The 26,072-nt window shown below is 41.7% G+C and overlaps 1 protein-coding gene across 3 annotated transcripts in view; it reads left to right on the top strand.

The window, feature by feature from the left end:
* ST8SIA5 (ST8 alpha-N-acetyl-neuraminide alpha-2,8-sialyltransferase 5) overlaps positions 1-21,152 on the top strand; it is a 69,137-nt gene extending 47,985 nt beyond the window's left edge. For all 3 annotated transcript variants that reach the window (XM_064438526.1, XM_064438528.1, XM_064438527.1), the window contains 6 exons: positions 3,689-3,781; positions 6,249-6,335; positions 9,467-9,611; positions 11,886-11,998; positions 16,536-16,628; positions 17,615-21,152. In XM_064438526.1, coding sequence (XP_064294596.1) covers positions 3,689-3,781; positions 6,249-6,335; positions 9,467-9,611; positions 11,886-11,998; positions 16,536-16,628; positions 17,615-18,083 — 1,000 coding nt within the window. In that variant the 3' untranslated portion in view covers positions 18,084-21,152. The remainder of the gene's footprint in view (positions 1-3,688; positions 3,782-6,248; positions 6,336-9,466; positions 9,612-11,885; positions 11,999-16,535; positions 16,629-17,614) is intronic.
* Positions 21,153-26,072: the final 4,920 nt, after the last annotated feature.

The raw sequence follows: 26,072 nt of genomic DNA on the forward strand, positions 1-26,072 counted from the left end.
GTGCAGCTTGACATCTGAGCTGCAGTTCTCTCACTTAGCAGCAGAGCCAGAGCTGTGCAGGAAAGATAAAAACACAAGTTAATCTAGATTTTTGCCATTCTTATCTGTCCTGAGGCACATACAGGGTACTGACAACCAATGTTAGGTGAAAGGCGAGGATGAGGCTGATAGCCGTTGCTATCCCCCTTATGCCCAAAGAGGTAGGAGTTGTGTGTAATGTGCTGAGTGTTGCATGGGGATGTATGCCTGCCTTTAGCTACTGTGCAGAAAATGCACATTCAGGGTCCCAGTCTTGCCTGACTCAAAGAACAAAAAGTAAGGAATGGATACTGCAAAACACACTAAGAAAAATGAGGGTTGCAGGAGGATGAAAATGTTGTCTGGACTGGTAGCCAGAGGGAACTCCTTCACCCCCATAAAATTCTTCTGTGTTCAGCAAGAAGTCCTGTGGTGTTGGCTCCACAGAGAGAAATTTCAGTTTAGTTTTGGAAATCTATCTGGAGTACATCCACGCAGGGCTTTACCCTGGTGTAATCAGGTGAGCTCTTAATCCAACTTCAGCTGGAGCAGCTTTCAAAATACACAAATTGCTCAGCTCCAGCTCAACAAGCCAGGCACGCCGGAGATGTGCAGTGCAATGTATTTAGGCCACTCTTTAGTAAAGAGTGAATGTCCAGGTGAACAACTGAGTTGGAAGGAGGGCCCACGCCTTTTGGTAAGAAACCAGGTGAAGGTTCAAGTTGCATGAACTTTATCTCCCTTCTGGAGGCCAAACAAGTCTTTTCCCAGTGTCGTGGTTTAGCCCCAGTCAGCAGGCAAGCACCTCGCAGCCGCTCACTCCCCCCTGGTGGGACGGGGGAGAGAATCAGGAGAGTAAAAGTGAGGCAACTCATGGGTTGAGATAAAGACAGTTTAACAGGTAAAGCAAAAGCCGCACACACAAGCAAAGCAAAACAAGGAATTAATTCACCACTTCCCACGGGCAGGCGGGTGCTCAGCTGTCTCCAGGACAGCAGGGCTCCATCACACGTAGCGGTTACTTGGGAAGACAAACAGCATCACTCCCAATGTCCCCCCTTCCTTCTTTGCTGACGCGGAAGTCACGGACACAGCACATGACCAATGTGATCAAGCAAATACCAGTTTATTACAGACACAGCACGGTTAATATAGCTCTGTAATCAACTTATTACACACAAGCCTACTGTTTATTACACACAAGCCTATTGTTAATTGGTCAGTATAGCCTTGGGCTTTATCATAAGGATAGCCACTAGCAGCATCAGCAACTCCCGAATGTGGATTGTCCTGGTTTTGCTACCCTGTAATGAGACACTCCCACCGATGGGATGGGATGCGGCCCCTGTTGAGTAGTGTCTGTGGCCAACCTTGGAATTTGCAGCTTCTCAGGAAGACGTAATGCTGTCCTGCACGTCCCCACAGTAAGTTTGTACAATGCTACTTTGTAAGTCTTGGGAAATACAAAATCACATTTGTTAGTAATAGCTGCATACATTGGTTTTAACTTGCAACATCCTTGAGGCCTTCTTGTTCACAGGCAGATTAAATCCACACAGTCTGATCCTGGGTTGTTCACTACCTGTCCTTGGCTTTCCAGATATCCCACACTTCTTCTTCCCCCAGCTTTATATACTGAGCATGACGCCATATGATACGGAATACCCCGTGGGTCCGTTGGGGTCAGCTGTCCTGATGTGTCCCCTCCCAGCTCCTTGTGCCCCCGGCAGAGCACGGGGAGCTGAAAAAGTCCTTGACCAGTGTAAGCGCTACTCAGCAACAACTAAAACACCTCCACATTATCACCGCTGTTTCCAGCAAAAATCCAAAGCACAGCCCCATACTACCTACTACAAAGAAATTTAACTCTATCCCAGCTGAAACCAGGACACCCAGCTTTGTCATAGATTATGGAGCACTTTAAATACATAATGTCCTCTACAAAACTCATAAAAACATATTTGTTGGCTTGAAGACTATGCAAACACATTTCCAAGTAGTCACATTTTTTAAAGATTTCTTTATTAGGAATTTATGTTATTCTCCTGCCACCTCCTAAGTGTGTCCTTCTGCCTTTCAGTCTCAAAGTTTGTGCCTCTCACTGGATCACAGAAATGATTGGTTTGGGATTTGGCAAAGCTGAGGTGTTGAAAACCTCAGGGAGAGGTGAAGGAGACACATCTTAGAGTACCATTTGACAGGATAGAAATGTTCCCAGTTGGTAGCAGATTGCTTTGGGAAGCTCTTGGGCTTTTTCCAGTTGCATACAATATTCCCTTTCTCCCTTCTGTAGGTTTGCCTCTTCCCTGCTCTGTCAGATTGGTTTCTGGATGTACTTACAAGGCAAAATTCAGAAGCTGTATGTTTTTAGATGCTTCTGGCCTTTGAAGGCCCTGTTGGAGGTAGCAGGAGATGTTATTTTCTGGATGCTCTCCCTTCCTACGGTTCCCCTGGGAGGTGTGAATGCTTACCACTTCTCCAGAACAGATCAAACATTGGATCTCACAAATTTTTTTATTAACTATAAGCATAAACTACTAAGGAAACTAACAAGGCTTTCCTACTTTAGGGTTATATGTTCAGAACTGAACAGACATTCAGGTCAAACATGAATTTTGTTGTTCTTTTAAAATAATGCAAAACCAAAACGCTACATTTCTCTTCCAGGAATCTTATACTTTTCTTTTATATTGAAAATTTGAAAGATAGTTTAGAGTTACAGCCTCATATATTCTGAGATTTTAAAGGATCCATCAAAATAACTTGCTCTATCTTTGGTCCTAATACCTACTCTTCCAGTTCATCTCCTTGTATTTCTTCATTATGCTCATAACTGCTTTAGGAGTATGTGCAGTTCTTAGGAATTGGTTCATAATACAGACTTCTGATGATAAGTGGTTAAACTGATACAAAGCTTGGTTTAAACCCTAAATCTTTCTTGTCGTTTCAGTACAGTCTCATTGAATTCACTGGACAGCCTGGGTTTTCTCTGGCCCCTAAACATGAGTATCTACCATTGTGTTTTTGTTTCCCTTCACTCCAGTTTGATGGCTGGAATTTAACCAAAAAAGTAAACATTTATTGCTATATTTTAATTAAGAATAGTTCTGTCATTTGTGCTGTGAGTATTCGAATCCTTTTGTTCTCAAAACCATCTCATTTTTTTTTTAAGAATCCCCTCCAAATATACCAGAAGAGTAAATCCCAACAAAAAACTCAATAGCTTAGAGGTATGCAACAGTCTCCATGGGCAAAATGCAACCTCTAGCACTTTGCTTTCCACCTAACAGCAAAATTTAAGGAACTGATTTTTAAACTGTCAGCACATTCAGATACCCGAAGGATGGGAACGGTGTTCCTTAAGCAATCAGTGCTTTCCTCCAACTTTCAGTGGCAGCTGCCACGTGCTGACTGCTGGAAAAGGTAGCTTGTTGGTGCCTACAAGATAGAGGAACTTTTGTAGAGATCGACAAACAAGGCATGGGTGGCTTTTCTACAACCAGCAACATCTGTGTTTTCCTGTGAAGCAGTAACCTGCCTGTGGGCCCGTCAGTGTAGTCTTGTTAGGCAGAAATCATAAATTACAACTTTAAGCAAACTTCAGTTGATATGTAAGACAAGTATTCCAGTCTAAGGGTTATTTATAATCTTTTTTCTTGTCCTTCTTCAGGTATTTTGAATTTTATGAAGGGCCTTTGGAATACAACTCTACAAAATGCCTGGAATTACGGCAGGACATCATTGAGGTGAAGGTTTTGTCTATGTAAGTATGAATGAATGTTTGCTAAAAGGATATTTCTCAGGAAGGAAGAAAATGTTATCTTACAATAAGATTGTCAGAGATACAAAGCTTAAGAGATCCCGTCCATAGGGATCTCATGAAGGATTCCTGAAGTTCTTTTATATGTGCAAGTAGTCACATCTGAATTCAGTCTGAGGTCCTTTTGAAAAAAACTGGAGGCATTTCACATACATTGAGACATCTTGGTCAGGCTCAGTATCACTGTTTAGAATAAAATACAGAGTAATATTATTTGTAATATTATATGCCAGCTCTTCTACTGAGTGTAACTGAAGAAGAAGATCAGTCCAGACTGACTCATAGCAAGTGTCCATCCATCCATAAGGCTCTATGATTGACAACGGCCAGCAGTGAAGGCTAAGAAATGAAGGAAAAAGATTAGCCCTTCCTGATAACAAATACCGGCATGGGGACTTGCTGAGTGGTAGGTGGTGACTAGACTACAGTAGTCAGAGTGGACAACAGACCTCTCTGTTAACTTGTTTAGATCTTTTCTGAACTCATTTGTACTTTCAACCTCTACAATTTCCTGCAGCAGTGAGTTTCACAAGTTAACAACACTCACGAAGAAGTAGGCGAATGCGATTCTGAGATATAATAAAATATCTATATTTTGTCTTTTGTGGTCCTGTATGTTCATCAGAAGACTAATGAGTTGAATGAGATGTACCTCTGAAGCCACAGAGACAGAATCAGGCAAAAAAGTTAGGTTGCCAATGGAGCTCACTGGACAGAGTAAAGCAGGGTATTTTTGTGTTGCCCCTTTGCATTTACAGCATTGCACTGAATTTAAGTGCTTAAATGATGCTTAATCCCTTACCATATCTAAACCCAGTGGTTTAGTAACCTTAGCGACAATCCACAAGGCTTATTAAAGGTCTGTGTGGTGCACTGAGAATCTCAATTGAAAGTGGAGCTATACAAGCGCATAGCATTAAGCAGTCAAGGCTACAGCAAATACAATTTGTTGCTCCAGGTCTACATGAGTTTTAAGCACGTCTCCCTCACTGATTCTGTGGACAGGAAAATGTAGGTTATGTCCTTGTCTTCTCTGTTTGGTATGGGATGAGGGATACATGAGTAACAGCTTTGCACTGCTTGCTGACTTGCAGTGCTTAAAAATAAAAAGAAGGGTTGAGAATGTGACACTGCTGCCAATGTTCTGCTGAAGACAGGGAGATTTGAATTGCTTTTCTGCATACTTCTCAGATGGTACAGAGAATTACTAATTTCTCTTTGTCTTACCCAGTGGCGCACAGAATGTAGTGGACTCCTGCTCAGCTGCATAGAGTTAGGCTTGCTTTTAGGATATATGCCATTTGACATTAAGCTCTTTTACTATACTGGGTTCTTCTGATGTGCTTGCTTCTAATGTGCTACATTTCCTAAGTCAGCCCTTACGGTAATGGAAGATTTCCAAGTTGATGTGCTCTGGTGGGCTAAAGAAAGTACAATATGACCTAATTCCTTCCTGTAAATTCCACAGCCTGGGAAATCCTAACTTCTGTTCACTTTAAACATATAATTATCTTAAAAGTCTTTGCTTTATTCAAACATTCAAAGCCCTCAAGCCTGAAGAGAACTCATTAAGACCTATCAGTCTTTAAGAAATCAAGACTTCAAAATTTCCCAGCCAGATTCTGGCATTGCTCCCTAACTCTAGGTATGTGCAAGGCCTTTGTTATCTCTGTTGTCCAAAACCAGAAGAATATGTATGAACTCTAAGGTACAAGTGGTTGGCATGGTATCACCAAAAATGTGTCATCCTGTATCAGCCTAGTGGAAGTAGGGGTGTAATTTTTTGATATAACAAGAAGTATGTTTATTTACAGGGAGGGAGGGAGAGGTCCTTAAGTAAAGAGCTTTTCGTGTCCTCTTACTCTTTCAGATGTTTATCCCTACACGTGTGCTATTGCAGTTCACAAAATAGATTTACCAACAGTGCTGTTCTGTAGGAACTCATGGATTGAGATAATCTCACCCAAATATAATGGTAGTTGGCCAAATTATCGAAGTATCCTCTTTTCCAATACTACCTTCTCTGGGCCCTTCTGGTAGGTGCAACTTTTCCCCTCAAAGACTCTGTAGTCGCTAGACACTCATTAGCCTCTCAGGAGACTGTGGACAGGCTTTGGTACAGTAGATACTTCTTGCTTGATATTGCATTTTTTATCCTGAAGAAATGGAGAATGCCTATCAGGCATCAGTCCCAAACATCTGAAGAGCTCCATCAGTACCTGTGTGTATGTGGCTTAGAGTTGCTGTGTCTGAGCAGAAAAAGAAATAAAAGTGGTAAGTTTTGCACTGGATAGACTGACTGCTTTACCCTATCAAAAGCCTACTGCATTGTACCCTGGCTACAGCTGTTTTAGGAAATGAAGTCCTTGAAATAAAGTGCATTTTTATTTTCTTTCTTTTTGTCTTTTAGGGTGAAGCAGACTGAATTGTTTGACAGATGGAAAAGCCTACAGATGTGCAAATGGGAGATGAATGTCACAGAAGCTAATTTATTCAAGTAAGAATGGTCCACATTAATGAGACTGAGTAAGATTTACTTTAGTTTGAGTTTAGCTTCCTGTAGAGAGATCAAAACTTCATATGGATAGCAAGAATAAGCATTATAACACTGTTATTGCTGGAGTACTACTCTTTTGAATAAATATGGACTTTTTTCTACTTTTAAAAAAGTCAGCAGCAAAAGTGAAAGAGAGCTCTGCTGGCATGTGGGACAGTCTTCACAGGTAAAGCAAGGAGTTTGGTATGGGAAAGGCTTTTCCAGGTATGATTCAGGCAGATGTGAGGATGGAGCCAAGACTTAATGGCTGCATCTGTCAGCCTAGTTTTCTGGTGGTGTAAAATGGTAATACCATTAGTGACACTGCAGATTTGGCCTACAAAATACTCAAACTGGATTTTTTCTGTGGTGTATTAGGTACTGTCAGACCTCGTTTATCACTTCCCTTTTTTTAATGGATTCTCAGCTATTACTCCCTGACTATCTAGGTATTTTTTCTGGTCTTCAGAGACCTCTACATTTTGTTTCTGTAGTAGTCTGTCTTCATGTGACTTCCTCTTTGCTGAAAGCCCTCCATGGTCCTTTCAAGATACAACTTTTGAAATTGGTCTTGTGAAGGCAATGGTAGAATGAAGCCAACACAGTGTATGAATGGTGTATATTGGTGTATTCAAGGGCCATATCTGAGGAGCTCTAGTGAAACCACATTATTTCAGAGTAAGTGCAACATTGACCGGTTAGATCTGTAAGTCACTGGCATGATCCAGAGCTGTTGCTTGGAATAAGACCCCACAGCTTTCTCATAATTTCTCTTGCACGATTCCAGGATAGAGCTGTCATGAGTTAATGACAGAATGTGAGAATGCATGTGCTAAGTTAGTCATTAACGTCATTAAAAGTAACTAATTGTTAGTCCCAGGTTCGTGTTTTTCCAACAGGAGCTCCACATGTAAGGTTTTTTTGGGTCTTTTTAAGTATATTTTTTTCTGGAAATTACTTGATGGGCAATTATCAGAGCCCATTTTGAAGACAAGAGCCATTCAGGATTACAGCCTACTGTCTTAAAGACTACTTGGAATAAGACAACTAATGATTATGCCGAGGGTGCAGGGAACACACTGAAGTATGGAGGTGGGAGCAATGAGGAAGGACTATCTAAAGACCATTAGGAGGACCATCACTCTCTCTCTGGCCACCAACACCAGCACACAAAGCAAAGAATCCATCTCCATCCTAGACAGTGCATTGAGAGAAAGAGGAGATGTAAGACTCCTGTCACTGGCTATACGTGACTGACATGTATCACTGCTTAAGAAACTGCCACTGGCACTTAGATGTAACCTAACCATTGTTAGCTGGTTCTAGGAACAATGATCATACTACTTATGAAAAAAAAGGTTCAAAATCTGTCTCATTTTTGCCTTATGGGGCAGACACTTCAGTGTGTGAATGTGTGGGGAAACTGTAGTTCCTTAAAAGAGATCAGTCTCTAAGTTTGGAGGCAGACTAGTAGGAGGCTAAAAGGTGCTGGTCTAACAACACTGAACTGTGGGCTTTTGACCTTTGCCAGCTCTGGACTCTCAGGTAAGTTGGGGAGAATCCAGCAAAAGTTAAATGGCAGCTGCCTAAGCAGCAGGGACGGGGGAAGCACACAAATCACAGTAGCTTTTGTATCTGGAGACTAAGGAAAACAATTTCCTTGACAGTCTTCCTCCATCAGTTATCAGACATTTACATTAAGGGACACGCCTCTGGAAAACCAGTTGGATATTAGATTAAAGAACATCTCTTTCAATTCCTTAATGCAGAACTAATGACAAGGGTTTTTTTTTTGTCTCAAATATCACAATTCAATCTCACTACCTGCTTGTAATTATTTAATGAGTTTGTTATTAGAAATTATTCATTGTCTTATTCAGTCTTAATTGCTACCTTGATCCGATCATCATATTGTGTCATTTGACATCAGCCAAGTATATAATAGTAACTGGACATCACTGAAATCTTTCCATAATTGTGTATTTACTTTCTGGTGCTTGTAATGAAGCCCATAAAGAAGACTGGCTTATTCTTCCAACTCATAATGAGGCCACATACCCGAGAGGCAAGGTATTTAATCTAGGTTATTTGAAAGCCATTTGGTTTGTCTTCATGTTTGCGCATTTGCCATGACATGTATTTTTCTCTAAAGGTATAAGATGCTTTGACTGAGAAACAAACTGGCTCTTTAGTAAGAGTAAGCTGAAGTCCAGGCTTTTGGCTCCACCAGTAAAAGGGCAAAAGCATTTAGGGAAAGATAGGAGCTAAGAAGTGGACCCTTTTATCCTATTTAATTTTCCTATTGGAGCTGAACAGGTTTTCTCTTATGCCAAGAGTCCCATTTTTTGAGATTTCAAACCAGTTCTTGTTTACGTTGGAATACTGGCCATTTTGCCTCAGTGGCAAAGAAAATTTTGGCCATTTGTCTGAGATTTTGGAGTTGGAGGCATGACCAGTCTGCCTGGCACCCATCTGTCTGGGCCACATCATCTTCCTCATGCGCATATGCAAGGTCAAACGAAAAACTAAGACCTTTAAAAGTTTTTTTTATAATCAAAGCTTGCTGTAGTCCACAGTAGTCTGGTAAGTAGGGTAGTGTCTTTAGGTATTGCTGTGTTTAAGTCCCTGCCCTGCCAAGCTTCCACATCCCCAGATTAATGCTTTAAACCCTGTGTTTCCTGCCCAGTGATGAGTAAATACTTTACAAAAAGTGGAAGACCTCTAAAGCAGGGAGGAACTAATGCATTAGGATGGTTATGCCAGGATACTGGGGTAGAAGCTCAGCTTTGGGGTCTGGAGAAGGGCAGAATATGCACATGTATTTCCTGCAGCCTAGAAAAGACAGGTACGGGGATCTAATTTCTTCTGGTTTTCTTTTTTTTTTTTTATTATTTCATTTCCCCTGAATTCCTCAATCAAGGAAAATTTCACTGAATCTGAAATTTTCTAAAGGAAAATCCAGCAAACCACAATTTTACCCCTCCTACAGCTAAAAAGTTTCTTTTTGCTGAAAAATGCCTTGTTAGGAGTAATTGCAAATCCTAAAGCATGCTATCAGTTCCTTGATCTTATCTCTCTTTTTCATTTTACAGGTCTACTTTGTCGAGGTGTTGCAATGCCCCTGCCTTTCTGTTCACCACCCAGAAAAATACTCCCTTGGGAACTAAACTGAAATATGAAGTGGAGACTAGTGGAATCTTCCATATCAACCAAGAAATCTTCAAAATGTTTCCGAAGGTGCCTCATGCCTCTGTCCGTTTGCAGAATCAGCTTCACTCTACTTGCTGCATTACATGCTATCCTATAGCCAAGCATTTAGCAGTTGGCTGTTTGACTTTTCTACAAACTTCATTGCTTATACTTTGAAAATGTTTGGTTTTGGTATGATATTTTAGCTGATTATCCTATTTTCTAGTAATCACCTGCTCTAGCATGCAAAATATATATATATTTTCCTGCAGAATATTACTGACCTAGCAGCAAAGTGGCTAATGAAACAACTTAAGAAAGCTGAATAAAAGAGGCACTTACTGTTCAGAACTTTTAAAAAGTACAATAGTCACACAAAATAAATCCAACATTTGGGGTAGGTCTGTTTTTTTATGAGCCTGATTATTTTATAATTCGTATTCACAATAAATAACTAGTTTTACACTTATTTCTGTTTGCAGCTTATCTATGAAAAGGCTGCCCAATTTTTAAATATATTCATCATAATGATTATTCAAAACCTTTTCAGCAAATGATCCTTGACCTGAGGGTGATTCAGAGTTATAACCAGTGGGCAATTCCCATTGCACATAGTGGCTGATGTGCAGAAAAGGTCTTATGTGACTACTGATTTATCATGGGGCACACCTACTGTATTTAAAAGGCATATTTGGAGAGGATAACTGAAATTTTCCCCTTTCAGAAAGTCAGAAAAATATTCAAGTTAAGTAGTTAGATTTGTGTCATTAACCTTGTCTTCAGGGCCTAACCACTTTTAATCTGTTTGCTTTTAGAGTACTGCTATGAGGTAGGGTAGTGCTGTTATCTAAACGTGCACATGGGGAACTGGGGCAGAGCAGGGGAAAGGCCCAGATCTAGGAAAGCACTTTGGCGTCTGGAGACGTGCAAAGAATGGATACATCTAAGTCCAGGAGTATTATCCTCAAAATGCTGCCTGTCTGCGCAGGTGCACGCATGAAAGGCCAGACGCCTACGCTTTTGCTAGGAATGTGCTATAGCTGCTGTTGTATTTATCCCGGTATGCCTTGGAGATGCTTTGCAGGCTCTATCCGAGGCCAAAGTGCCTTTGGGATTCACGGGGCAGCACCTATGTGGCCAAAGCCACCCTCTGCCTAGGAGCAGGGCTGCGGCATGGCAAATGTAGGAGATAAAGAGCTAAAACGGGAGCAAGACTGTAAAGGCGAGAGCCTTGTGCTGAGTATAGAGACTGGTTTCTGATCTCCCTTTCAGGCCTGCTGAAGCATTTTGTGTTAAGAAATCTCTGGCAAAAGCATGGACAACTCTGTATTGCCTCTCTGTTAGAAAGCTGCTGCTTTTCCCAAACAGGTGTACTTGGATGCCCTTTTGCCTCACGGCTTATGAATGCTATGGAAAGATCCTGGGAATAGTCACCTAGAAATGCCATGCCACTATTGTATCTCTCTGTAGATTGTGGTATGAAATTATTGATAAAATATGTATGTACCAAAAACGAGCGCTCTCATGCTTATATAAGCACACCTTTACATATTCATAAGATGTAGCGCGGATCAGCTCTGCGTCACAACCCTCTCACCCTAACGGCCCAGTTCTGTTCTCGGAGATGTGATTTTCACTCTCTCTGGCTTCAGCAGCAGCAGCTGCATTTCTGCATTTCTGCATATGAAGACAGAATTTTGTCCAAAGATTACAGAAAGATGTGTGCTACACAAGTCCAGAAAGGAGCATGACCAAAGGCTCTAGACACTGCTGGTAGTACAAGCGCTAATTAATAATCATTAATACTATTAGTACATTTAGTACTAAAATTTGGGCTAGGTTCTGATAAATATCTGTAATGTGCTGTCTGACTTAGAGAGGCTTCTTGGGCTTTAGTGGCTGCTCTAGAGCTATCTGTGCAGACTTATCAGAAGAGGACATCAGAGCCTCAGGAGTGAGCAGGTTGCAGACAGCTCAGAAAGCAATGCCTGGGGTATGCTGATTTTATGGTTCATACCCTCATGTGGGAATCAGAAGGAAAAGCAAGTTTATAAAATGATTTCTTCCGTTACTGAGTCTGGACAAAACCATGTTATTGCTTTTTTCCCCTTTGCGTTAGTTGCCCATACTATCTCTAATCACACAGAAAACAATACCATCCAGTTATGTACACCATGGGAATATTGTGGGCCAGAACCAGTGTCAACTTCCTATGATTAGTGCATCTGCAGCAAGATGCAGCTGCTTAAGAAAAAGTAAAAGAGAGACTTGTTGCCTCCATGTTTCATGATATTTATCTCTTTTCTTGCTGTGATGTTGCAGGATATGCCGTACCACCGCTCCCAGTTTAAGAAATGTGCGGTGGTTGGGAACGGAGGAATTCTGAAGAACAGCAGATGTGGCCGGGAGATTGACAGTGCAGACTTCGTGTTTCGGTAATCACCACAGCACAATTTTCCTTTTTGTCTGTTTTAGTGACAAATAAAGGAGTGCAAGACTATTCTCTCTCATATGGAAACATGGGATTTGCCAAACTGGCCATATCAAGCCTGCTTCTTGCAAAAAATTCAAAGTTTTGAAAAAACACCTCGCTGTATAATATTTATTTTAAAACTATGTTTTGAGGAATTATTTCTCCCTAACTCTCTGTGGTTAATCATTGACTTACCAACAAAGTTTAATGTTGTTATTCAGGAAATCCCCTGTTACACAGGTTGTGATTTATCCTTCCGTGGACGTTAGCACAGTAGCAGTGTCCCTTGAATGTGGCCATAATTTTCCGGGGCAGTTCTGAAGCAGAGGTACAGCCTCTATTGTGTGACAAGCAGCTTGGCCAGATGTTAATAGCTCCATGCTGTGCAGCTCATGAGCCTCAGAGGTGTGTTTCTGGAGTGGTGCAGAGCTCAAGTGCTGGATAATACAAGTTACAGTATTCAGTACTGTAGACTCCAGCATGTGCAGAGACACCTGAATAACTTTGCAGGTTGAGTATCTTCATTCTGTGCTCCCTCCATGTGTGGAGTTATCCAGGCTTTGCATAGGCTGGGGTGTCCCAAGACTTGCATCCCTGGATAATGGAGTTTGTAGCACTTTTCTAATTCTTAATATATATGGGAAAGATTTTTTTTTTTATTATTATATTGGGTTTACATGGCAAGGTTTGGTAGTGGAGGGGTACAGGGGTGGTTTCTGTGAGAAGCTGCCAGAAGCTTCCCCAAAGTCTGACAGAGCCAGTGCCAGCCGGCTCTGAGATGGCCCTGCTGCTGGCCAAGGCTGAGCTCACCAGTGATGGGGGCAGCGCCTCTGGGATAACATGTTTAGGAAGGGGGTGAAAAAAACACTGGGCAATTGCAGCTGGGAAAGGAGTGAAAATATGCGAGAGAAACAGCCCTGCAGACACCCAGGTCAGTGAAGAAGGAGGGGGAGGAGGCGCTCCAGGCACCGGAGCAGATACTCCCCTGCAGCCCGTGGTGAAGGCCATGGTGAGGCAGGCTGTGCCCCCACACCCGTGGAGGTTAGCAGTGGAGCAGATGATACCCACCTGCAGACCATGGAGGACCCCACGCCGGGGCAGATGGGTGCCCGAAGGAGGCTGTGACCCCAAGGGAAGCCCATGCTGGAGCAGGCTCCTGGCAGGAGCTGTGGCTCTGTGGAGAGAGGAGCCCACGCTGGGGCACGTTTTCTGGCAGGACCTGTGACCCCACGGGGGACCCGTGCAGGAGCAGCCTGTTCCTGAAGGGCTGCACCCCATGGGAGGGACCCACGCTGGAGCAGATCCTGAAGAACTGCAGCCCATGGGAAGGACCCATGTTGGAGCAGTTCGTGGAGAGCTGCCTCCCATGGGAGGGACCCCACGCTGGGGCAGGGGAAGAGTGTGAGGGGTCCTGCCCCTGAGGAGGAAGCAGCTGCAGAGACAGTGTGTGAGGAGCTGACCACAACCCCCATTCCCTGTCCCTCCGCGTGGCTCACGGGGAGGAGGTAGGGAAATCTGGAGTGAAGTTGAGCCTGGGAAGAAGGGAGGAGGGGGGAAAAGGTGTTTTAAGATTTCATTTTTATTTCTCATTATTCTACTCTGATTTGATTGGTAATAAAGTAAACTCATTTTCCTCAAGTAGAGTCTGTTTCGACCATGAGGGTAATTGCTGAGTGACCTCCCTGTCCTCATCTGGAGGCACGAGCCTTTCGTTGTATTTTCTCTTTCCTGTCCAGATGAGGAGGGGAGCGATGGAGCTGCTTTGGTGGGCACTTGGCATCCAGCCAGGGTCAACTCATCACAATTATTCATATGCATGACCAATCCCTCTCTAAATCCTGTTAAGCTCTTTTCCCAGGTCATGCCATATGACAGGTAGCTCAGAGATTCATGACATGTTCTGTAGAGACGAAAAATCTTTTTAGTTCTGTTGGCCTATTTTCTGATCTTAGATACGTTCCTGTCAGTTTAGAATAACTGCATAAATCAATGCATTTCTCTGATTGCATACCAGCAAAAATTAAGTCAGATTTTGGGTCCTTGCATTCGTAATTTAATTTGGCATTAAATGAGAATAAAATTGTACTGATCTACCTTCAGTATTCATTATTTTCAGACCCCTTGTGTCTAACTCTTGTGCCCATTTTATGGAAAACTATTGTCTTATTTTAATCTGTTAAACAGTCTGAGCTTCACATAATTTGCTTCTTAAGAGCCTAGTGTACCCTACATATATTAAATAGTTATTGTAAATTCCCTTCTATTGTGCTGGATCACAGCTGTCAGTATGGTTGAAATGAATGGTATGTGTTACACATGGAGGTGACAAACTGTTGAGTGGAAGTGGAAATAATGGGCAGCAGATGTTATCACTTATGTGTAAGAACTTTCAGTGGAGATCTATCTTTACCACTGTTGCTCTTCCTTGAACTCTACCACAACTGCATAAAAAGAACAGATCAGATAGTACAGAACTTAGAAATTCCTTTTCTACCAGTAATTAATTAAGCAGAGGCTTAAGTAGAAGTGAAATACGAATAAGTACATCAGTACTGGTGCAAAAAAGCCCCCTGGTTCACCACCTCCAAAACATGTAGGACACAAAGATGTGCTAGCGTTTAAGGGCTTAAGGTCTGCTGCCATCAATTTTTAAGTAAAGCTTGTGTTTAAGGTCAAGTCTGAACACATCCACTTTCCAGTCTGACACCAGTTCATCGGACTGTCAGGAATCACCATCTTGGTCACTAACAAAACAATTCCTTAAAATATTTCAAAAACTACCTGTGGAGAACTGCTAACATTCAGTGAAACCTTCAGGACATCTGGGGAAATCTTTTATTGTCAGGAAGCTTGCAGCCAGCAGGATGCAACCAGATTTTTCTATGAAATAAATTCTGATAGTAATGAATTGTGGTACAATAGAATATATAAAATACACACCCGTGAACTGCACTTACTAGTTGTTATTATCTGTCTCCATCTACTGGCCAGAGTGGAGATCTGTAATGAAACGTTGGGTGCTTCTGCAGATGGGACTACGCTTTTTGTAGGGATGGATTTCTGGAGTCCTATGACAAAACTACGGGTTTTTTTCAGATTGTATTGTTTTTATAATGAATTATAACTTTTGACAAATTCATTCTTTCTTGATCCTGGTGGGAGTTTACTGTTTTAAAATATTGGAGACGAATATTTGAAAACCTTTTTCAAATATAATCTAATGAGCGCAGTGCCCAGTGCTAGGTGGAACTGAGGATGCTGGAGGACTTCAGAAGGGTGTTGCATGACGTAGCAGAAAAAAGTGCTGGAAATAACATTGCTTATGAGAATCATGAGATGGCTAAAATAAAATTCTCTGACCTTCTAAAGAGGGACTCTCTGGGAGGTAGATGTGAACCTCCTGAGTCTGAGAAGGTCTTTGAAGGATTTTTGTGCATTCCTCTGCTCCCCCACTTGCCCTGTCTTTGTGACTGAACAAATTATGATGGCAGCCAAACTGTGGTATTCACGGTTTCTCCTATTCAGCCCTGATATTAAAAAATATGGAGATGTTTGGGAATTAGGCACAGCAGTATTTTTGAGATGTGGGGATGTCAACAGTGATGGCTTTTATTGTGGCTTATAGATTACTTCAAAAAGTTTTCAAGATCTCAGCAAGTATCTAATGCTAGCTTAAACTGAGTGTAAAACTTTCAAGGCTACATGTTGCCTCTGATAACACATGGTGGAGCTTTTTTATGGTCTGGGTTTCCTATGGAAGTGAAGCTTTTGTGCATGTGCATATCAGTAACTTCAGCATCTCCTGAGGGATGATCTAAATTTTGTGAGCTGATTAATCTAGGTCAAGGCCAAGGTGAGGGGAGGCCAGGCAAAGTCAAGGTTTGCAAATTTTCACAAGTTTGGTCCTAATAGTTTTGACATCCTCTGGTGAATCTGTAGAGTCAGAATTGCTGCTCTTACACCGCCCTGGGAGATACTTATAAAGGGAAAAGGAAGGGAGGCAGATAGTTTTGTATTAATTAGGACTGGACTGATTTGTCTCTTGTGGAGCATTTCCTCTAAATCCTCTTGGGTATAAACCAAAGCATGTTAAAGCCAATGTTATAGATATAGTTTATCTATTAATTATTGAATACAGCTCATCCGTTGCTGAGGAAGTCTTTGATTTTATAGGCTGATTCTCCTTGGGGCTTCATCCTAAACTGCCAAAGTAAATAGCTGAACCGCTATTAAGGAAGCAAATGAGTGATCATTGGCTACGTCTGCAAAAGGGCTCATCTTTCACGGATGTGGGGAAGAAAAGAGCTCTTCATACAGCCCCTAAGAACTTGTTGCTTTAATGCACAGTTTGGCCATCAACACGTTTTGACACAATTTTAAATTCTCAATCTGTTTCTAGATTTGTTGCTTGGAAGAAATGCTTAAATCAATTCTACTTTCTAGTCCTGAAAATGTGCAAGGAATTTTTTAACTTTCTTACTAACTTCTTTCCTTTATAGATGCAATTTGCCTCCTATATCTGAGAAATACTTTACGGACGTTGGGGTAAAGACGGATGTCGTGACTGTCAATCCCAGTATAATTACTGAAAGGTCATTTCTGGTTTTTGTATTTTCATCTCCTACTGCTTTTCCAAATCTACTTTTCATTAAATGCTAACTGCTACAGAGAATTTTTTCCCCCCAATATTACTTTAAACTGACACTATGAATCATACATTTCATTCTGAATTGAAGTCATTCAGTATATGGAATCTGTAACATCTTATAGAAATGTGTTAAACACTTAGACCTGCACATTGATGACAGAAAGTGGGAAGCTGGTGAGCTAAAATCATAACAGCAGAACCATCCTTTCCCTGGAAGTCCTGCAGTGTGCTGGCAAGCCCCGGGCAAATGTGTTGGACACATTAAGGTCGAAGAAACTGTTTCCCACTCTAAATGCTTAAATAAAGTAGCACACATTGCCATATGTATTTTTAAAATCTGCCAGTTAAACTTTGTAGCCAGGACTGACTGAGTGATTTTAAATTTGTTAATACCTTAATGCCACCTTGCTGACAGGTTTGGGACCATGGGGCTAATTCTTGCTTTCCTTTCTTGATGGGGGAATGTGTTTCTTTTCTTGAGCAACATAAAATAATTTGCTTGCATTGTGGATTTCTTTTAAATGTTGCAGTTAGTAATTTTAGAAATGTTTTTGCTCTGCTTTGGTATTTGCCACTTTTCATACAGTCATGCACTGCGTAGCACACTATACAGTTAACCAAACCTTGGAAAAATGACATACTTCTCATAATAAAATGAGAAGTGAGACACGATCAGAAATGTCTACAAATTTTGTCCACTGGTTAATGAATGTATTCTCAAAAGAGGAGAGAAAATGTATTTTTTTATCCCCTGCATTTTTTACCCTACATTTCATACTGACACATCAGCTACAGATCTAATTATATTCGCCTTTCAATGATGTCTGTGTCAGAAATGTTTCAGTAAAAGCCCATTGGAGGTTTCTTGTCTGCTGGGTCCAGATTGAGTCCACACTGGTCTGACCATCACTTGCGTCCTTTTCCCTTTAGATTTCACAAGCTGGAAAAATGGAGGAAACCCTTCTATGACGTGCTCCAGGTCTACGAGAACGCTTCCGTGCTGCTGCCAGCTTTCTACAACACTCGCAACACGGATGTCTCAATCCGGGTCAAATATGTCCTGGATGATTTTGAATCTCAGCAAGCTGTTTATTACTTTCATCCCCAGTATCTCATAAATGTCTCACGCTACTGGCTTGGCCAAGGGGTGCGGGCTAAGAGGATTAGCACTGGACTGATCCTAGTGACTGCTGCCCTGGAGCTCTGTGAAGAGGTCCACCTTTTTGGCTTTTGGGCCTTCCCCATGAACCCCTCAGGGATTTTTATAACTCACCACTACTATGACAATGTGAAACCTCGCCCTGGTTTTCATGCTATGCCCTCAGAAATCTTCAACTTCCTCCACATGCACAGCAAGGGGATCCTGCGGGTTCATACAGGAACCTGCAGTTGCTGTTGACAGGGACACTTCTTCCTCTGACGCAAAAGTGTAACAGGAACTCGATGCCTGTGTATGGTGTAAGAGGTTTTCTTACACCCTGAGATTATGCAATAATTGTTTGATATAAATTTCCTCAAGGCATTGCATCCCATAAGATCTAGGAAACCAACCTCTTTCCTGCTCGCAGAGTTGGGACTGTAACAGTGTGGGAGGAGCAAAACTCCTCTGTCACAGGGCATACACTGCCCTGGAAAACAAGTCAGATAAGAAGCACTTTTCCAAAAGGTTTAGGGATAAACAGAGCACATTAATGTAGTTATCATTTCACTATGAAAAAGAAACTTTTGAGGAGAATCAGTGGTGGAGAATTTTAGCATAGACTGTATGACTTTACATAGGTTTCTGAATTGAGTACCTTGGGGCATTGCCAGATTTTAGTGAAAGCACTCTGGCATTTTTGAAAATGTACTCTTTAGCATTGTAGTTTTAAGGGCAAGTATATAACTTGAGGTCTTTGTTCTGTAATGTCACAAAGTATTGGTGAAATATAGCAGATAGACATGATAGGAACAAACAAGATCACTTTATGAAATTTTTCAGCCAGGATAGAAGAGAATGCTAAACTCCCATTCACAGCAATAGGTAACTGTGTTAATCATGGTGTGCAATTGTTTTAGAGCTTCTTTCTTCTTCCTTCTTGTGTCTTGTATTTCTGCTCTCCTCTGCGGATCATGTTTTCTTTCTCATTGACTGTAATGTTTTCCTTCTAGCCAACGCATGAGCAATGTGTGTACTTCCTCCTACAGTGACCATCTCGGCTTCAGATTGGAGTCCTTATTGAAGAAACATGCTTCTTCACACTTCTGCAAGCTTTTCTCAGGATGAGTAGCAAGGAGATAACATAGTAATATTTTCTGAGTTGATTTTTTATTTCAAATAGCACAGCGTAAGATGGAAAAAGGCATTTCCTCTTTGATTTTTTTAAAGACTTTGTAAGGGTATCCGAATGTTGATTCACTGTCGTGCAGGTCGAGTTAAACACTGTCAGGTATCTGTGATAAGTACTGGCAGGAAATGAAGTTAGAATACAGTGAAGATACTTTGTGGCTTGGATTATGATGCTTATTTTAAAATTATGCATTTCAAGATGTCAGATGGCTTAACGTGTCATTTTTGTATGTTGAGAATGTTACGAAGATAGTAAAAGGGCTGGTGTATTCTTTAAAAAGTCACCTATGTAACTCTGTCAGTTATGCCAAGCTTAATTTTTCAGCTGATACAGTTAACATGGCAAATTCCTGATGCAGAAAAGGTGCCACATATTGCTGGAGTTTATTTTGTCTGCTTAACTGTGGCGTAGCAGGCTGCTGGTATATGCCCTTTCATACTGGTATGACTGCGAACACAGGAGGGTGAGGTTTGCTGTTTCAGCTGTGCTGGTGTAGTCAAATGAACAGAGTTTGCTCACATAAGTTCTTAGTCCGAAGCACTTGGGCTGCTGTCCAGTGCCTTGTCTTGTCTTACTTAGATGACAAGATCTTTGATCAAAGATTGGAGTTTTAAGTGCCAGTTCTATATGAGGGATACTTTTTTTGGGAGGGGTGTGTGTGAGGGTTTAAATCCAAATCTGGACTTGGATTTTGATTTTGTAATGCATGAATGCACAAAGCTTCTTTTAAAAGCTTCCGTGCTATGCTGAGAGCTGTGAAAACTGCTCACACTACAGATAAAGTGATCAAAAAGGAAGTGAAGCACAATGGTCACCATTTCACAAGTCCCTACCGACCAGCAGTGACCTGGACAGTATGTGAGAGTGTATTTCCTTAACTTTACGCTAGACTCCAGAGGTCTGATTACTTTAAAAGCAACTCATGTCCTTGATAAAGGTGTTAGAGTTTGCTTGGGAAATACCAGCCAGGGGTAGGTGAAGGACCTGTGCTTAAGCTTTATATATTTGTGTTGTTGTGCTTTTGGTCTTAGAGTTATACTGTGTGTTAGTGAGCACCACCTCATACTGACTAGCTGTGAAATATGCAGCACACTAAGAATGAACTTGTAGATGAAATGGTTTCCTTGATTTAATATGCAAAAGAGATCTTTGTCTTTGCTGTGTTTTGTAAATTTATGTGCAAAGGGCTTTGATAATGAAGTGCTGTAATGAAAGTGCTATTTAGAGAGCAACGTGTCTCTGCGGGTTGGCCATCTTGCTGTGCATTAGCTTTATAAGAGTAATGACGCTGAAGCTGGTACCTAGAGCCCTTACCTTTTATTCTGCCTGAGTATGGGACTAGTAGTGACTTCAGTATGGCTTTGCTGCTGCTACTTTGCTAAGGTTACCTTCTTTAGTAAGGGATTTTTCTTTAGTATGGTGATTGAAGTGAACAAAAGCAACCGAAAGGAGTCTGAGTTGTTGCAAAAGATACTTCAAAAAGATGGGAAAGCACTAGAGAAGCATCCATATGTCAGAAAGAAATGGTGCAAATCCCTCTTTTTAGTTGCAAAAATCTTTTTGGACTTTTGGACAGACGAAAGGATACGCAAAACTGTAATTACAGTTAATCAGTAATTACAGGGTCACAGACATTTCCTTTCCTTTGTTTGCTTCATATAAATAAGCAACGTAAATTCACCTAGATAGACTATACTGTAATAAGTGCTGTTTTACTGTGTTTAGATTTTGATCAGTTATAAATCTATAGCTACTATATTTTTTTAATAATTTTAAAATGTGTGTGCAGGATACTTGCACGTATGCACCAAAGGCCCAGTCTTGCCACATTTATCTGAAAAAAGTCCCCATTCAAGTGGATGGGTATTTTATTTGTGTAGGGACTGCAGAAACAGGCCCAGACATGTCTGTGAAGGTGTACATAGGTGTGTAGTTACATAAAAAGAGTGATTTGCAATCCAGAAAGATACTTAAAGAAATATATATAAAATAGTCCTTGAGGTGAAATGCATGTTGCAACGTATTTACTTTCTGATTCATTTTTCAGGTGTTGCTCAAAAAAAATGATTGAAAAACAATGGCATTCATCAGGAATGCCATATGCAGAAGCGTTCAGATCTCTTTAGGCCTCCTTACCTTGCACCAGGCACTGGAAAATCAGATTCCTGCTGCCGTACTGCAGCATCTGTGGGGCCGAGTGGAAACGGCGTGGTGTCAGCTTGCAGGGGCAGGGTGTGAGGATGGATCCCACCTGCTGCTCTGTTCTCCGTAGGTAGCAAGTAAATACAGCCCAGGAGATTTTAGCTATGGGGAGGTCACTGCCTGTGCAATGTCAAAGAGAGGTGGGTGAGTCAGCATTGACCAGCCTGAGCTTCTGCCTGTCCTGCTTAAATGGATGAAAAGAAGGGCTGTTGCAGAAAGAAGGACCCTCCTTGTTTTCTGCCATCATTCTTTGTGTGCTGAGCATAAGAAAATACTCTTCTGACATCAAGAATTTGTCTTGAGATTGAGGCTATTTTGTTTTCCCTTCTCCTATGCAGTCAACGCTCCAAATGTCCCATCTTAACCTTCTTCAAACAGTGGGACACCTGACTTCCAGGAAGCTGGGCGTTTGCTGCACACCGTTACGGCAAGTAAAGGGTGTGCACAGCATGTTGTGCTTTCCCATGCAGGCCCCGGAGAAATCCCTCGGTACAAAAATCTGATCTGTCCAGGAAGAAACGCTGTCAGCTCTCTGGTACCACATCCTGAGCTCAGGCTGTAATCCCAGCTCTGTTGCTGAGGATATGAAATCTGGGACAGGGAGAGGGAAATTAATAATATTATGGTTTAATCACCAACTCCCCATATTATTTAGGAGAATCTCTTAAGAAGTTTCTGAGATCTGCATACACTGGCAATACAAATTCAGTCGGAAGAACATAGCTAGGACTGCTTCTCCTTTATTGTCAGGTCAACAGAGGAGGCTTATGAATCTGCCAGTGCTTTCACCAAAGGGAAGGAAGTATTTGGTCAAAATGGTTTAGCTGCTTGCTTTTGATTTATGAAATCCAACTTTGCTCTTGGACAGAATGGATTAAATGGTGACAGGGCCATTACAGTATTTTAGCGTATTTTCTGTGATTGCAATGGAGTTGCCAAAGCCAGCCCATGAATTGCAAAGGGAGAGCCATGCCGTGGCACCCTCTCCTGCTGCAGTCTGTGGCGGGTAGGTCCATGATCACCGGGAAAAGTGACGTCAAGGGATTATGGGAGATTGCGACCACCACCCTGGTCCGGAGCCTTTAACACTGTGGATTAACATGATAGTGATGATAGGTGAAGTTCCACCACTTGCAACGTCCAGTAGTAGTTCCCCTAGTCCCTGACAGAAGCTGCCCCCACACAGCCTTGACTGACGATAAATCAAAGGTGACGTTCACTTGGGATAGTTAGATGTAGGAGACAAAAGGAAATCGGCTCTAAGAATAGGCCACCCTGTGGGGGTTGGGTGAATCAGCAGAAACGTTTCTCAGACCTTGAAGGCAAAACCAGTAGTGGTGACGCAGGTACGCGGGCGTACAGCCCATGCTCGGCTTTGACTGGCAGGGAGGAGCAATCACTGGTTTGCGTGTGAGGGAAACTGGGGTGGATAAAACACTGAGATGTGGAGTGAGGGGGAATCTGACTTTTTTAATCTTCTGAGGCCTGGTGGCTTGTCGGGAAAGATTTGATTGTAGAGAGCACAAGCTTGGGTAGTGAAAATGGAGAGCTCTGGAACGGTCCCTTCCCCATCTCACTTGCATCTGAGCATGCAGAGAACTTTGGAGTTTTTACATCTACATGAAGAGGGAAACAGCAAAATATGGCACTCCCTAAGGGCCCCATTCCCTGGGAAATTCTGGAGTGAGCTGAGGTTTCAAGAATCAAGGAGTCAGTATTTATGCTTAGGGCCTTCTTCAAAATCCAGTGAAGTCTGTGGAAAGTTCGGTGTACTTCAGAGCAAGCCACCAGAAGTGGGATCTGATCATGGTCAGGAAAAGCAGCCTCTTGTTTCTTACTCGCTTGATTTCAGATACATTTTTAAAAACGTTGTAGGTACGTGCAGTAGCAATACTGTGTTTTTAATGGTGTGCATAAAGAACAACATATCTGGAAGCAGAAGTGTTGTGACTGTTGCTGTCCCTTCCAGATTTTGGCACTTTTCATCTTTTCAAACTCATCTATGCAAAGCATTTCATCGTGGTAGTGTAAATCGCCATATCAAATCACAAATGAACCCTCTGTACCTAACTGTATGTATGTAAATCACATGCCTCGAGAAAAGAGGTGTTTTTCTGCTTGCTTTAAAATACCAGCATGGAATTCATCAGTGATACGAATCTGTTCAAGGCAGGATTCAGCCTGTTCCCTTCGAAGCCAGAACAATGTTCGCATTTGGCTTCAACAGAAAAAAACATCTGGTCCAGATGTTTTTGTAAGTCAAGCCAATAACCTGCATCTCCCCAAAACCTCTCCCAGACTATTATATTTTTATGTCTTATTATCATCCTGTCTAATGTGGGTGAGGCTGCTGGGCATCCCTGTGTTATCTGCATGGTATTAAAAATCAACAAGCAATTGTACTTAAGTGCTTTTTAAAATAAACTTAAGGGCATTCCAAATGTACGCTAGGCGTTAGAGTGAGAGAGCTTGAGTCTGGGCCGTCAGCAACTCCAACGCTCCCCGAAGCCTTGAGCATCTGAGAAACGTCAGGAATGTGGGATTGGGCCATAGTGGGAAACTTAAAGAGTGACAAATCTGCCTCAGCGCTTCAAGGATTGAAAGCTGTAAATATGTTGCCAACATGTCTGACTTTCCCTTTAGAAGCCATAAATGTTCTCGGTGTTTGATCTTTGGGTAAGTTGATGTATGTTTTAACTGTACTAATTACTGTAAAATGTGTTAGCATGTAAAATGGTGACAAATTAAGCCAGCAAAATCCGATACTGTGTTGGCTAGTTCTCCAAATGTCTGTTCCACCTGAAACTGATGGACCGAGACACTGAAGTATCCCCAGTGCTCCATATGGCTTATGAAGACTGCAGCTATTTCCTGTGGGGAGCAAGCAGAATTGAATTAATCCCTGTTTGATAACCTCCTGTTGGCCACACTTACATGTGACAGTAAAGCCTGTCCCCTTAGAGGTGAGGAAAACTGCCTGTACCTGCTCCATCTGTGACAGGACATGGTGAATTTTACTTTATTTCTGGGTCCTCCTTATTGTCAACCGTGAGGTCCCTGATCAAACCTCTGCATTTAGCCCATGTAAATTGTATTAAACAGCTGCTGCTGGTTGAACATGTCCCCCATTTTCACTTGGTGGAAACCAAATACTTAGTTTGGAAATACTGGAGCAAAACTGGGGAGCTTGGGCTATTATAAAAATAAAGCTTGTTTCATGTTTGTTATTTCTGTAAGGCGATGATGGTGGGGGTGGAGAGATCCAAGTGGAGTCATGGTAGTTTCATGCTGATGTTAATCGCTCACATCCATTGACTCACTTTTCTTTTTACTACCTTCCACCCTGTAATTTTTGCTTATTGTTTCTGTAGCTGTATTATGGTTGTAATAGAAAGCCTATCAATTGATGTAAGCCATAACTAAAACAGTAATCAGGGTATTTTTTTTGGTCTGTGTCACTGTGTTTGAAAGATGATTTAATTCTATTGAATAAACCACTTTAACAGTTTTTTGGGAAAGGCAATCTTTGGGCCAGTTTTTGTGCCGTCAAACTCATTTTGTATTTTCTGCTGTTCTTTGTCTTTGAACAGAGAGAGTCGGAAGCTCAGCTGATAGATACTGGTTCTTAGAGAATACCACCATAGAATTGTGTGATGGTACATCATATATATATACAGATATGTAGAAGTATATATAGGGCTTCAATATATTCAACATAAATTGAGAATTTATCACTGGACATTCAATGTTACAGTCTGGACTGTAGCCTACAATGTGTATGGGCACAGTAAGGTAATTTATTACTAGAAGTAGCAAACTGTATGCAGGCAAGCTTTGAAAAACCTCTGCAATCCATGGGGTTTGCCTGCTTATACCTTCCTAACAGTTCTGTCTCTTACTGTCCTCACCCTTTACATAAACTCATCTTCCCTGGGTCTGGTCTGTCTTACATAGCCACAGTCTTACAAGCTTACACTTCCATCAATGTTCCCAGCATCAGGAGAGTTAAAACATATATGTAAAACTATTTGTGGGAACACAGAGTAGCAGATGAAACAACCATATATTTTTTTTTAAATTGGGTATTTTCTTGTAGCATTCTATTGTTCCTAGATTATAAACTGAAACAGGAGTAGGTGATATAAATAATACGATCTGGATATTATCACTGGTATAAGGAAAATGTAAATGACTTTGAAGATGCAGAGCTGTGGTGAACGCTGGAGGAATCAGTTCTCATTCTTGCTGACGTTAAAACTGATGGATGTACTTCCTTCCCCCAGCTGCTTGTGATTATTGTTAGTGATTATTCAATCAAGAAGAGGAAACATGTGGAGAGGGAAAAATGAATAGACAAATTGACACTGGATGATATAATTGGTGTCTATCACATTGCAAATTGCTCAGCTAAGCAAGCAATCAAAGAATGGTTCATTTCCTAAAGACTGCAGCATCCGTCATTTTCCTTCGTGCCATTTGCAGCCTTTCCTCTGAGAAAGTCTCAACAAAAAGCCGTAGTGATTTACAGAGATGTTTCACCACAGCCTGTCTCTGACAGTGCCCAGGAGTGGATACTTAGGGAAACAGCAGAAGAAATAGGGAAAGTAATAAATGGCCCTTCTGCTGGTATTCCCTCAAGCTGGTATTGCCAGTCTGTATTTTTGGCCTCAGCATCGCTATGTGGTACCAAGTGTCAGATTTTAGCTCTGCACTCATGTGACAAAGTGATTCCTTTTGCTTTTGTGAGCTGCTCTTTTCTCCCAAGAGCACCCAGCAAGATGTCTTTGGGTTGTGGGACCTGCTAGGTGGAGCCAGGGCAGATACGGACCTCCCTTCTTCCACCACAGACACCACAG

Source organism: Phalacrocorax carbo, chromosome Z (assembly GCF_963921805.1).
Source record: "Phalacrocorax carbo chromosome Z, bPhaCar2.1, whole genome shotgun sequence".
Taxonomy (NCBI): Eukaryota; Metazoa; Chordata; class Aves; order Suliformes; family Phalacrocoracidae; genus Phalacrocorax; species Phalacrocorax carbo.